The sequence below is a fragment of the Rana temporaria genome, chromosome 3, assembly GCF_905171775.1.
Source record: "Rana temporaria chromosome 3, aRanTem1.1, whole genome shotgun sequence".
Lineage (NCBI taxonomy): Eukaryota > Metazoa > Chordata > Amphibia > Anura > Ranidae > Rana > Rana temporaria.
The window spans coordinates 164,672,970-164,685,569 of NC_053491.1; the positions used below are offsets into that span (position 1 = coordinate 164,672,970).

General features: G+C 45.8%; 1 protein-coding gene across 3 annotated transcripts in view; it reads left to right on the top strand.

Annotated features, from left to right (window-relative positions):
* Positions 1 to 10,907, top strand: part of LOC120931860 (ankyrin repeat domain-containing protein 26-like) — a 138,271-nt gene extending 127,364 nt beyond the window's left edge. For all 3 annotated transcript variants that reach the window (XM_040343752.1, XM_040343753.1, XM_040343751.1), the window contains 3 exons: positions 2,117 to 2,360; positions 8,639 to 8,684; positions 10,537 to 10,907. In XM_040343752.1, coding sequence (XP_040199686.1) covers positions 2,117 to 2,360; positions 8,639 to 8,684; positions 10,537 to 10,685 — 439 coding nt within the window. In that variant the 3' untranslated portion in view covers positions 10,686 to 10,907. The remainder of the gene's footprint in view (positions 1 to 2,116; positions 2,361 to 8,638; positions 8,685 to 10,536) is intronic.
* The last annotated feature ends 1,693 nt before the right edge of the window (positions 10,908 to 12,600 follow it).

The following is a 12,600-nucleotide window of genomic DNA, read 5'->3' on the forward strand; positions in this document are numbered from 1 at the left end:
CCTGGTCTTCTGTCCACACGTTTACAAAATTCTACAAGTTGGACGTAAGAAGGAATACTGATACTGCCTTCGGGCAGGCAGTGCTGCAGGCTGCAGTTTGAGACCCTCGGATTCCGGGGGCTCCTCTTGTTCGAGTTAAATTTAAAAATTTTATTTTTCTCAACTAAGTTGGATTTATTATGATTTGAGTATATCTCTAAATTAAATCCTTTTGTCTTGGAGATGTTCTCCCTCCCCTCATTGTAAGCATTGCTTTGGGACATCCCATATAGTAATGAATGCCGCTCTGTGTCCCGTGATGTACGATAAAGAAAAAGAGATTTTTAATACAGCTTACCTGTAAAATCTTTTTCTTGGAGTACATCACGGGACACAGAGCTCCCACCCCTCTTTTTTGAGGACCATTTTGGGAGGCATACTGCTTGCTACAAAACTGAGGTACTCCTCCTATGGGAGGGGGTTATATAGGGAGGGGCATTTCCTGTTTGAGATTGCCAGTGTCTACACCTGAAGGTACTCCATATAACCCATATAGTAATGAATGCCGCTCTGTGTCCCGTGATGTACTCCAAGAAAAAGATTTTACAGGTAAGCTGTATTAAAAATCTCTTTTTTTGCCCTTAAAATCAGGGCAAAATTGTGGGTGCGCGATATACGCCGATACTCGCTTCCTGCGCTGTGTTTGAACGCGGCCGCCAACATATACCGAGCGCAGTACACTCGACCATGCTCGGCTCCCCTCGCGGTTATGCGAGAGGAGCCGAACGTGCCCGAGTGTACTGCGCTCGGTATATGTTGGCGGCGGCATTCAAACACAGCGCGGGGATCGGCTCAGAGACAGCGCGGGACAAGCGGGGAGGACACCACGAAGGCCGCAGACGGACGCCGGACCAGACAAGGCCGCCGATGGGCGCCGGGCAAGACACCAAAACTGTAAGTAATAAAAAAAAAATAAATCAGGAATTTCACGTCCAGATCAGGGGTGCGCGCTATACGCCGGTGCGTGCAATAGGCCAATAAATACGGTAATCGGGGTGAGAACCTCGATGTTAAATATTTGAAAAAATATCTATTAAGTAACAGTGAGACAAGATCTATTAAAACTTTAAAAGGTATCGACCGTTCTACCAAATGTGTAAAGAATAGAAACATTGTAGGAATAACCTTCTTATTTGCATTTTCAAATGATTCCGATTATCGTTTAATTGAAAACATGAGCTTCAACCCGTAGAGAAAAATTTACCGTAAATTGCAACCTAAAAAAAAAAAAAAAAAAAAAATAATGAAAAAGGTAAAGAAAATAGAAAGAGAAATGGAAGGGGTCCGTGAGGTCAGGCCGAGAGCCACCATCACAACTAGAGAAACATGTACCGTATTTATCAGGTTAAAGCGCGCACCGGTGTATAGCACGCACCCCAAACCTAGAAGGGAATTTTAAGGAAAAAAAGAAATACTTACAGTTTGAATGCCCCCTCGTCTGTGTCTTGCCCGGTGTCCATCGGCGGCCTTGTCCGGTCCGGCGTCCGTCTGCGGCCTTGGTGGTGTCCTCCCTGCTTCTCCCGCGCTGTCTCTGAGCGCCGCCGTCGACATATACCGAGTGCAGTACACTCGGATAGGCTCTGCCACGCTCGGCTCCTCTCGCATAAAGGCTAGGAGGCGGGACAGGGCGTGACCGCAAGCGGAGCCGAGTGTACTGCGCTCGGTATGTGTCGGCGGCTGCGTTTAGACAGTGCGGATCGGCGTATTACGCGCACCCACGATTTCCCCCTGATTTTAAGGGGAAAAAAGTGTGCGTTATACGCCGATAAATACGGTATTTGTTCTCATAGTTCTAGTCACCATGGCATGAGTACCTTATTATAAAAAGTTGATGGCATAGCATATGCGATCCAGGGGTTCCACGTTTTCTCAAACTGAGGGATCATGACCATTTCTATAGCTGCCATTTGCCTTGAACACTTTCAATGAGAAATGTATATTGTATCTGTTTAATAAATACATATGTGTAAGCTCACTGTGTAATTGTTATCCTTGTAGGAAGGCGAGTAACATTTTATTAGCTTCAAGAAATAGAATTATATGAGTTGTGTTTGACCACTTCTGCATATTTTTACAGAGCAAATGAAAGGCTTGCAGAAGTCAATGCCAAGCTACTTAATGAAAGGCAAAGGAGCAAATCCTTGTTTGCAAGCAGTTTTCTGAACGGAAGTCTAAATGGAAACCCTCTTTTGGATACAAGTTCTCTTGGAGGTCTTGGTAGTAATCCAGCTCTGACCAGAAGTCTGGGACTTGGAGGGAGTTTTCTCAACCCAGTCGGGAGTGGTTTTAGTGCTAATGAAATGGGAGCTTACTTTGTAAAGGTTAGTTGCATCTATGATCTTGTTACATTCCACCTGTCAGATTTACTATTTTTCATTTTAACCTAATTTGAAGTGATAACTGATGGCCATACAGATTGGTATCAACCAAAAGAGGTATTAAAGGGGTTGTAAAGGTGTTTTTTTTTTTTTTTTTTTGTAAATAGGTTCCTTTAACCTCCCTGGCGGTATGATTCTTTCAGAAAAAAGGTGCTGAAAGCGGTACCATTATTTGCAAGGAAATTTGGCGTTTTATATTGTAGGCCTGTAATTTTTAGAAATAACTCACTTAAATCTGACCAAACAAGAGTCTAGTAGGCATCCCGGGTATGACATTTTTTTTAAAAACAAAATTATAAATTATAATATAATAAATAATTATAAATAATTATAACAAATAATAATATAATTATAATAAAAATTATTCAATAATATAATCAACTCAAACTCACTGAAATTTGCTCAGTTGCAGAATTGTCGCTGTCATTATTTTTATATTTTTATTTTTTTATGACGAATTTCCCCACAAATCGCTATCGCACAATTCTGCAAGTGATTATAATTTATTATCGCTGTTTTCTAACTGATCTAAAACCATTTTTGACATAAAAAGACACTTTTGGTTGCTATGGACAATCTACAGTTTGCAGGCAAAAAACAGTTTTTATTATATAAAAGAATGTAGAGCACTGGGCAGACCACTAGGGACAAGGGAGGTGTGTATTTTTTACATACAGTACTGTAATCTATAAGCAGGGCTGGTGCAAGGATTTTTGACACCCTAGGCGAAACCTCATGTTGCCGCCCCCTTGGTTCCACCCCTGACTCCGCCCCCTTTTCCCTGCCCATGCAAACCCCATCTTTTTAATGAAGTGCCCATCAAATGCGGCCTCACCAGCGCCCATCAAATACACCCTCACCAGCGCCCATCAAATGCTATCCAGCCAGCGCCCATAAAATGCTATCCAGCCAGCGCCCATCAAATGGAATCTCACCAGCACCCAAATGCCGCCTCACCAGCACCCATCAAATGCCATCTCACCAGCACCCAAATGCCGCCTCACCAGCACCCATCAAATGCCATCTCACCAGCACCCAAATGCCGCCTCACCAGCGCCCATCAAATGCCATCTCACCAGCACCCAAATGCCGCCTCACCAGCGCCCATCAAATGCCATCTCACCAGCGCCCATCAAATGCCATCTCACCAGCGCCCATCAAATGCTGCCTGGTCAGCGCCCATCAAATGCCGCCTTACCAGCGCCCATCAAATGCCATTTGACCAGCGCCCAAATGCCGCCTCACCAGCACCCATCAAATGCCACCTTACCAGCGCCCATCAAATGCCATCTCACCCAGCGCTCATCAAATGCCATCTCACCAGCGCCCATCAAATGCCATCTCACCAGCGCCCATCAAATGCCGCCTCACCAGCGCCCAAATGCCGCCTTACCAGCGCCAATCAAATGCCATCTCACCAGCACCAATCAATGTATTCAATCCCTGGGGGGGGCATTTGGCAGATATTTTAATATACACATACACACATTTTAAAATGACATGTCATTGTCATCACATATACAGTACACAACAGTTTTTACTCACGACACCAGTGTCAGCAGGTGACAATCTTTGGCTCAGCAAACTTCCGACAATGAGAGCGATGACCATGTGATTGCTGCCTGTTTGCTCTCATCAACAACTCTGCTGCCTCTGTGTCAGAACCTTTTCCACCCAGGCTCCACCTGTCCCCAAGCCCGGGAGTCACTGCCAGGGGCCATGCACACAATAATTTCCCATGATGCATCCATGTCCACTCTACTGACATGGCTAGGAAAGGGGGGTGGGGGGCTGTGCTGCTGGACACAGAGGGAGAGCAGCTTCGGTGAAAAGAACTGTAGACACATGTGACACACAGACAGTGTCAGAGAGCATAGAGGGAGGGGCTGCTGCCTCACTCTGAACACATCTCAGAGCGGAGAGCGTACAAGGAGATGCTGGACACAGTGACACATCGGAGAGCGCCCTGGGGGGTTGCAGCCTGGGTACACGATGTGACACTGATGTCAGAGCGGAGCCGCCGCGCTTTGGGGGGGGTGTCGGCGCTGCTTGTCAAGGCACTGGTGTACGGTGCAAGCTCTGTGAAGGAAATAGGACAGTGAGGGAGCAGTGGAATAACCAGTGGCGGGGCGCTCTTAGCGGCAGTGCGCTCTAGGCGGTCGCCTAATCTGCCTAGTGGCAGCGCCGGCCCTGTCTATAAGATTACAGTATACTGTATGTAATGTGTTTGTTTACGTTTTTGAATTTGGCGCCGTTCTCCGCTACTGTGCGTCGTAACGTCGCAGGGAACGGAGATCGGCGGCACAGGAGGACGCTGTGCGAATCAAGCGAGGTCCCGCTCGCTCACACAGCGCGGTGGCATCGCTGGATCCAGGGACAAGGTAAGTAAACACTCCCTTTGGATCAAGCGAGGCAAGCCCGAGTCTGACTCGGGGTTACCGATCGCAGCATGAAAATCTAACCCCGAGTCAGACTCGGGAATACCGCCAGGGGGGTTAAGCTAGTGCATTGTTGGTTCACTTACCTTTTTCCTTCGATTTCCTTTCTTATCGTTTTTATTCTTTGTCTGAATTTCTCACTTCCTGTTCCTCCTCAGTAAGCTTTTCTGGCTGACTGACCCCCAGCCAGAAGGGCTCGGATGATGGGGGGAAAGCTTACTGAGGAGAAACAGGAAGTGAGAAATTGAGAAAAAGAAACAAAAACATTTAGAAGGGAAATGGAAGGAAAAGGTAAGTGAACCACCAATGCACTAGCTTAAAGGAACCTATTTAGAAAATAAAAAACAAACCTTTACAACCCCTTTAATGTTATCACATGACTGCACCAAACCTAAAGAAACAATCGTAGGTGTGCGCAGCCATTATTGTATATTTTGCACACCCCAAAGCTCAAACGCAGAGAAACAGAGGCAGTGAATAGGGATGTACACATGCCTCGCAGCCATGGAGGAAATTGGCAAAAGCACATGTAAATGAGTCCTTCATTACTTTTTTTATTTTTTTATTTATTTTTTTAGAATTTTATTTTTATTCTTAAAAAAAAAAATTATATATATATATATATATATATATTTTTTTTTTTTTTTTAACTGCCATGTTGGGGGGCTTTAGTAAAATATCTGGGGTCTAAACAGATCCCTTTATGTCTTACATTTAAGACAGAAAAAGGACTGAGTACATAGATTCATCAGCCTCTTTCTCTGCAGCCCCAGCTGCACAGATGAATACATAGGAAGTGCTCACAGGCTTCCTATTCATTCACAATCTGAATCATACTAACAGTTTACTGTGCTTCAGCAATGAATGGGCACCGGAGCAATCAGTACCAATCACTCACTGTGTTCATCCAGAAAAGGAATATGTAATTTTGTTTTCGACCCTCTTCTCCCACTCTTCATCTTGAAACATCCCCCTGTGTGCCCAGCGCTGCAGGGGAAAGGGGAACACAGGGGAGGGCCAGACAGCAGGAGAATGGGGGCACAGATGCTAAAACTGGTCTTCCTACAGCACAGCCTGCAATAAGGCAGTACAGTTGGTCCTCCAGGTGCCCAGACCCTTCCTTTGAACCGATGGGGCCCCATACTGGAGGGCCGGCTGTATTGTATGAATTCCCATTACAGCCAGATTGGGTAATTTTATTTCCTGCCATTACTCACGAGGGTGAAGCGGAAAACTTGGCACCCCTTTCTCTAGGATGTGTCTACCAAAAGGGATGTCCTGAGATGAGATATTCCAGCATGATCTGCCTGCCCTCGCACTCCAATTACCACATTCCTCCTAACTCCATAGCCATAAACAGGAATGCTTGCCTCACAGAGGTGCCATATAGTAATCAGATTGTGCTTGAATGCCTGTCCTTCCTCTAGTGTCCAAAGACAACTTAACGTGGTTTTAAAGGCAGAAGGTTTTTTATCCAAATGCAATCTATGTATTAAGATTAAAAAAAACTTCTGTGTACAGCAGCCTCCCTAATACTTACCTGAGCCCCATCTGGATCCAGCGATGTTGCACGAGGGACTCAACTGTCCGGGACTCCCCTCCTCATTGGCTGAGACAGCAGCGTGGCGCCATGGGCTCCTGCTGCTATCAATCAAAGTCAGTGAGCCAATGAGGAGAGAAGGGGGGGCTGGGCCGGCCCACAGCTCAATGTCTAAATGGACACAGGGAGCTGTGGCTCGGCTGCCTCAATAGCAAGCTGCTTGCTGTGGAGGCACTCAACAGGAGAGAGGGACCAGAGAAGAGGAGGATCTGGGCTGCTCTGTGCAAAATCACTGCATAGCGCAGGTAAGTATGTTTGTTATTTTTAACGAAAAAGAAAAACAAGACTTTAGTATCACTTATGTAGCCCTATGACTTTTCAGATAATGGTGGTTAACATTTGCTTCCCACTTGGTTGCATTATAGGCATGTCATTTTTCAAAAAGTCAGTGCTCATCTAATATATATGAGCAGGGTTTATATATGAGCAGGGTTTAGCTTTGACAGAAAAAAGCAGAGCATTGGTAAATAATTACCCCCAAAGTCACCAACTTGGAAAGATTCTTTGCATAGACTGAACTGTATTCTTAGTCTTCCAAGTATGTTACTGTATTCAAAGGGGGGTTCAGTCAGCGCAAAACCAACACCAAAACACTAAAGCAGCTAAGCACTCAAGGTCAATATTTCAATCCCTAGGTATAAATTCATAAATAGTCAGTGCAGCGCTAAAAGAAATGTATAAAAGTAAATAAAAATTCATCTATGGCAAGAAAAAAAACTATACACATGAGTTCAAGTTCATATACAAGATCTGTAGCCAATCAAAGAAAGTGGAAAAACACAGAAGCAGAGCACCAGACAGAAAGAAGTCTGTTTCTCCACAGTGGTGACTAGGGTGCTCACAAATAAATCCTCTATGTGCATCCGTATCAGTGCCTCCACCCTAGACAATGCAGGCCGCTCACCTCAAACTGTAGACCTCTGATTTAACAGACGGGTCAAACAAGCATTCCCAGACGGGTATACTGGATGATCGTTACCTCTATGGGGATCCAGTTAATAAAATACTGTCGCTGCACATCACCAGCTGGATAGCACACTCAATGAATGCCAGATGGAATCGTTGCACCATGCAAAATCGATAGGAAATACATAGTGCTCTCTGACTTGGAACATAATTTATTGAATACAAATACACTTACAAGCAAGGTCAAAATTGATGGCAAAATGAATGCAGTATGTTGTCAAAAAATACTGGAGGAACATTTGCATTCATCAGCCAGGAAGCTGCGCATGGGATGCACTTGGACATACCAACAAGACAATGATCCAAAAAAGGCCAAGTCTACCTGTCATTGGCTACAGCAGAATAAAGTGAAGGTTCTGGAGTGACCATCTCAGTCTCCTGACCTCAATATCATTGAACCACTCTGGGGAGATCTCAAATATGCAGTTCATGCAAGACAGCCCAAGAATTTACAGGAACTGGAGGCTTTTTGCCAAGAGGAATGGGCAGCTTTACCATCTGAGAAGATAAAGAGCCTCATCCACAAATACCACAAAATACTTCAAGCTGTCATTGATGTTACAGGGGGCAATACACGGTATTGAGAACTGGGGTATGTAGACTTTTGATCAGGGTCATTTGGGTAGTTTCTGTTGCCATTATGATTTAAAAAGAGTAAACACAGTTGATTGATAATAAATGGCTCCAGCCAAATAACCATGAGTGATGGAAAAGTTTTTGTGTTATCATTCATATTCTCTGAAAAATGGCCAGAGAATCGTAAATTCTGCCAGGGTATGTAAACTTATGAGCACAGCTGTATGCTCAAAGTCAGAGAGCACTATGTATTTCCTATTGAATTTGCATGGTGCAATGATTCCATCTGGCATTTATTTGACCTGTCTGTTAAGTCAGAAGTCCACAGTCTGAGGTGAACGGCCTGCATTGTCTAGGGTGGAGGCACTGATATGGATGCACATAGAGGATTTATTTCTGAACACCTTAGTCGCAACTGTGGAGAAACAAACTTCTTTCTGTCTTGTGTTTTTGCTTCTGTGTGTGTTTTTATTTTTTGAAGCTCTGCAGCTCCATAGGGTTATTTGGCAAATGTAAACCCCCTTTAACAAAAGGGTGTATTTGAACTGAACTTTGTGTGGTAAATGTAAACTTAGTTCTATAGTTGTGCATACGGTGTGCATTAGAATGTACTCAACTGTTAACACAAATATGTATTCCAGATGCAGCAAGAGCTGGAAAAGAATATCACTAAAGAATTGGACCAAGGTAAGACCACCCATTTTATTTGAAAACACATTGCTACTGTAGTTCGAAAATGTTTTTAGATCTTTCATAAACATTTAAAGGCAGAGCATCACATGCTATTAGGGCAAGGGCATGCTAATGAGATTGGTAGCTTGTATTATAGCTTAAAGGATAAGTTCACTTTTTAAAAATATAAATAAATGCACATTTTTATATTTACATTTTTTAAGGTAAAAATGTGCATTTAGGCCTCTTTCACACATGCGGACCGTTCAGGTCCGACTGTCAGTTTTTTAGGCGGACGTGAATGCCCACTCCATGCAGGTCTATGGAGTGACATTTCCCCTGACATCCACTAGGCTCCGATCCACTGAATCCAGACAGATGAAAACACCATTTTCCATCCGTCTGACGGATCAGATCAGATGAAAACGGACAGGTGTTCCATTTTGATCCGATCCCCCATAGAGGAGAGCAGAGCTTTGACAGGTCCGTCCCTGTGCAGAGACGGACCTGTCATCCTCCGGCTCAGCGGGGATAAACCAAGTGATACCTGCTACTGGTAAGCAAGCAGAGTCCGTCAAAACAGACGTGTGTGTGTGTGTGTGAAAGGGGCCTTATTCATTTTTTTTTTTTTTTTTTGCAGGAGCCTATAAAGCTTTGCACCAAAGACAGGAGATCGCTGATGCCATTCAGGTCTCCTGCAGATCTGTCAGTGTATCAGTTTGCTCTTACCTCGTACGAGGAAACCGATACATTCTGACAGGAAGACTCAATGAACTACCACTGCACGTGGTAATTCATTGAAAACTACATGCTAACAGCCTCAAGGCTGCCGGACCTTGTAGTTTTCAGTTCACAGAGGACTGTGAATGAGTGATGCAACCGCTGCGGGAGATGATCCCCCCCTGCCTGGTGCGCTGCCGCTGCGGGAGATGATCCCCCTGCCTGGTGCGCTGCCGCTGCGGGAGATGATCCCCCTGCCTGGTGCGCTGCCGCTGCGGGAGATGATCCCCCTGCCTGGTGCGCTGCCGCTGCGGGAGATGATCCCCCTGCCTGGTGCGCTGCCGCTGCGGGAGATGATCCCCCTGCCTGGTGCGCTGCGGGAGATGATCCCCCTGCCTGGTGCGCTGCCGCTGCGGGAGATGATCCCCCTGCCTGGTGCGCTGCCGCTGCGGGAGATGATCCCCCTGCCTGGTGCGCTGCCGCTGCGCGAGATGATCCCCCTGCCTGGTGCGCGAGATGATCCCCCCTGCCTGGTGCGCTGCCGCTGCGGGAGATGATCCCCCCTGCCTGGTGCGCTGCCGCTGCGGGAGATGATCCCCCCTGCCTGGTGCGCTGCCGCTGCGGGAGATGATCCCCCCTGCCTGGTGCGCTGCCGCTGCGGGAGATGATCCCCCCTGCCTGGTGCGCTGCCGCTGCGGGAGATGATCCCCCCTGCCTGGTGCGCTGCCGCTGCGGGAGATGATCCCCCCTGCCTGGTGCGCTGCCGCTGCGGGAGATGATCCCCCCTGCCTGGTGCGCTGCCGCTGCGGGAGATGATCCCCCCTGCCTGGTGCGCTGCCGCTGCGGGAGATGATCCCCCCTGCCTGGTGCGCTGCCGCTGCGGGAGATGATCCCCCTGCCTGGTGCGCTGCCGCTGCGGGAGATGATCCCCCTGCCTGGTGCGCTTCCATTCTGAGAGATCCTATGACGATGAGGTCAGTATAGTGAATACTTTTACTGCCACTTTAGGTCTAGTCATCAGAGCAGCAGCTTTAAAACACTTAGAAAAAGGTAAATCAGAACTTAGAATTCATACACTTGCCAAATCTAAGTATTATTTTTCCCAAATGATGGAGATGTACCTTATTATTCTCTTTGTGTTTTGAAGCAAATGCAGAGCTGGATACAGGATGTGCCAGAGTCTCCCCTGTGGGTTCAACAGGCGGTTCCATGAGAAACCTAAGCAATGACCAGGACCTTGTTTCCCAAGCAAGACAGCAGTATCTGGAGGTCTTAAAGAAAAATTACAAAATTTAAACACTACTAGAACATTCTAAACTTGAAATTTGTTTACAGTAAAGATAAATCTTAATGTGAAAATGTTTTTATGCTGTCTTAGCCAGTCATCTGGTTTGCAAAGATGCACAATGCACTTGCACTCAAATCGCATCACTTAACAGAGCTGTGATGAATTGTTTTATATTGTATTTTATTTATGTATTTATTGTGTTTTACTATACTCCCTCCATTGAACCACTACTATCGACTAAGTGTCTATTCTGAATAGTGTTTCATAATGTGCTTGATGATTTCTCTAGGGTACAGCTACATTTGGGAAGCATCACTATCTAGCTGATGGAAAATACATAATACATCAGTGGGGGTTTTAGGGGACCTATTCACTTTAGAGTGAATAAACCTGACAACAAGCAGCATTTTTGCACACTTACTGCAGGCTAAAGGAACTATATTGGTTTTCAATGATTTTTAGGTACACCTGTAAAAGAGATTCACTTGATGTAAATAATCTTGCCAGTATGTGTTTATCTTTGAGAAAAATATTGATTCTCTGCATAGCTTTTAATGGTGTGTAGGGAAGCAACTATATTTGCTATTGATATAAGAAGACTCTGCTTCCTGCCTCGCAATGATACACATCTGTGCTTTAAAGTCATCCTTTCCGAAGAGAAATATGGGGCTGCCATTGACTTCCTTCTGAAAATATTAGTTGCCTGGCCATCATACTGACCCACGCTGGTATTCAGTGTTTGGTAAGTCAAGTTTTCCAGAAAAGGTTCATACATGATCCAGGTTAGTGACTAAAGCCATTGAAGTAAAATGGTCAGCCTGAGAGCCAAGCAGAATGGCAAGTCGGCTATGGCATCCTCCCTGCTTCTCTCATTAAAGTTTACTTTAAAGCCCAAATACAGGCAAAGGTTTTTTTTTTTTATATCGTTAATCTTTTCTCTCACTTCTTGTCCTGTCAGAACAGGAAGCGAGGGGAAATAATAATGGTGGCACAGGATGCATTAAAATCCTGATGGGTATTCTAAAGCCTCGTACACACGCATGGTTTTCTCGGCAAGAAAGCTGCTGGGAGAGCTTTCTGGCGAGAAAACCGTGTGTGTGTGTGTATGGTTTCTCGTCGCGAAAACGGCCGGGAATCTCGACGAGAAAAATAGAGATCCTACTCTCTATTTTCTCCTCAGGATTCTTGTCGGCCTGTTTCCAGATGAGAAACCCGAGCGTGTGTATACTTACCTGTCGCCGTGGAAACCCGCGCATGCTCGAAATGACCTTGACGCATGCGCGGTAGCTTCCACGGCATAGGTAGGGTGAAGCAAGATGGTGGCTATAGCATCGAATGTAACGAGCGCATGCTCGTCATACGCGATGACGTCACCGTGTTCTTGCCTTTCAAGAGAACCACTGTTCTTTTGAATGGAGTGTCTGTATACTCGGGCGGCAAGAGATTCTTTCCAAGAATCTCGTCAGGAAAAACAAAACATTTTTTCCTGACGAGATTCTGGACCGTGTGTACAGGGCTTTACTCTTTCTAGTCTATCCAAAATTGAAAAACACATTTTATTTCTAATTGGACAGCGAAGGTCCCGCAAAAAAAAAAAAATATTAAAAGCCAGCAGCTACAAATGCTGCAGCTGCTGACTTTTAATAAATGGACACTTACCTGTCCAGCGCGCCCGCGATGTCGGCAGCAAAACACTAGCAATCGATCGTCTCTCTGCTGTCCCCACCGCCATTCTCGGTGAGGGAATCAGGAAGTGAAGCCTTGCAGCTTCACTTCCCCGTACCCTACTGCTCATGCGCGAGTACCGCAGCGCGTTCCCAGTGGTCCCCGCTGTCTCCTGGGACCAGTGCGTTTCCCAGAAGGCAGCGGGTGGGAGGGCGGTGAACAGGAAGTGGAGTATCTGCACCCTTCTCCCCTTTAAAG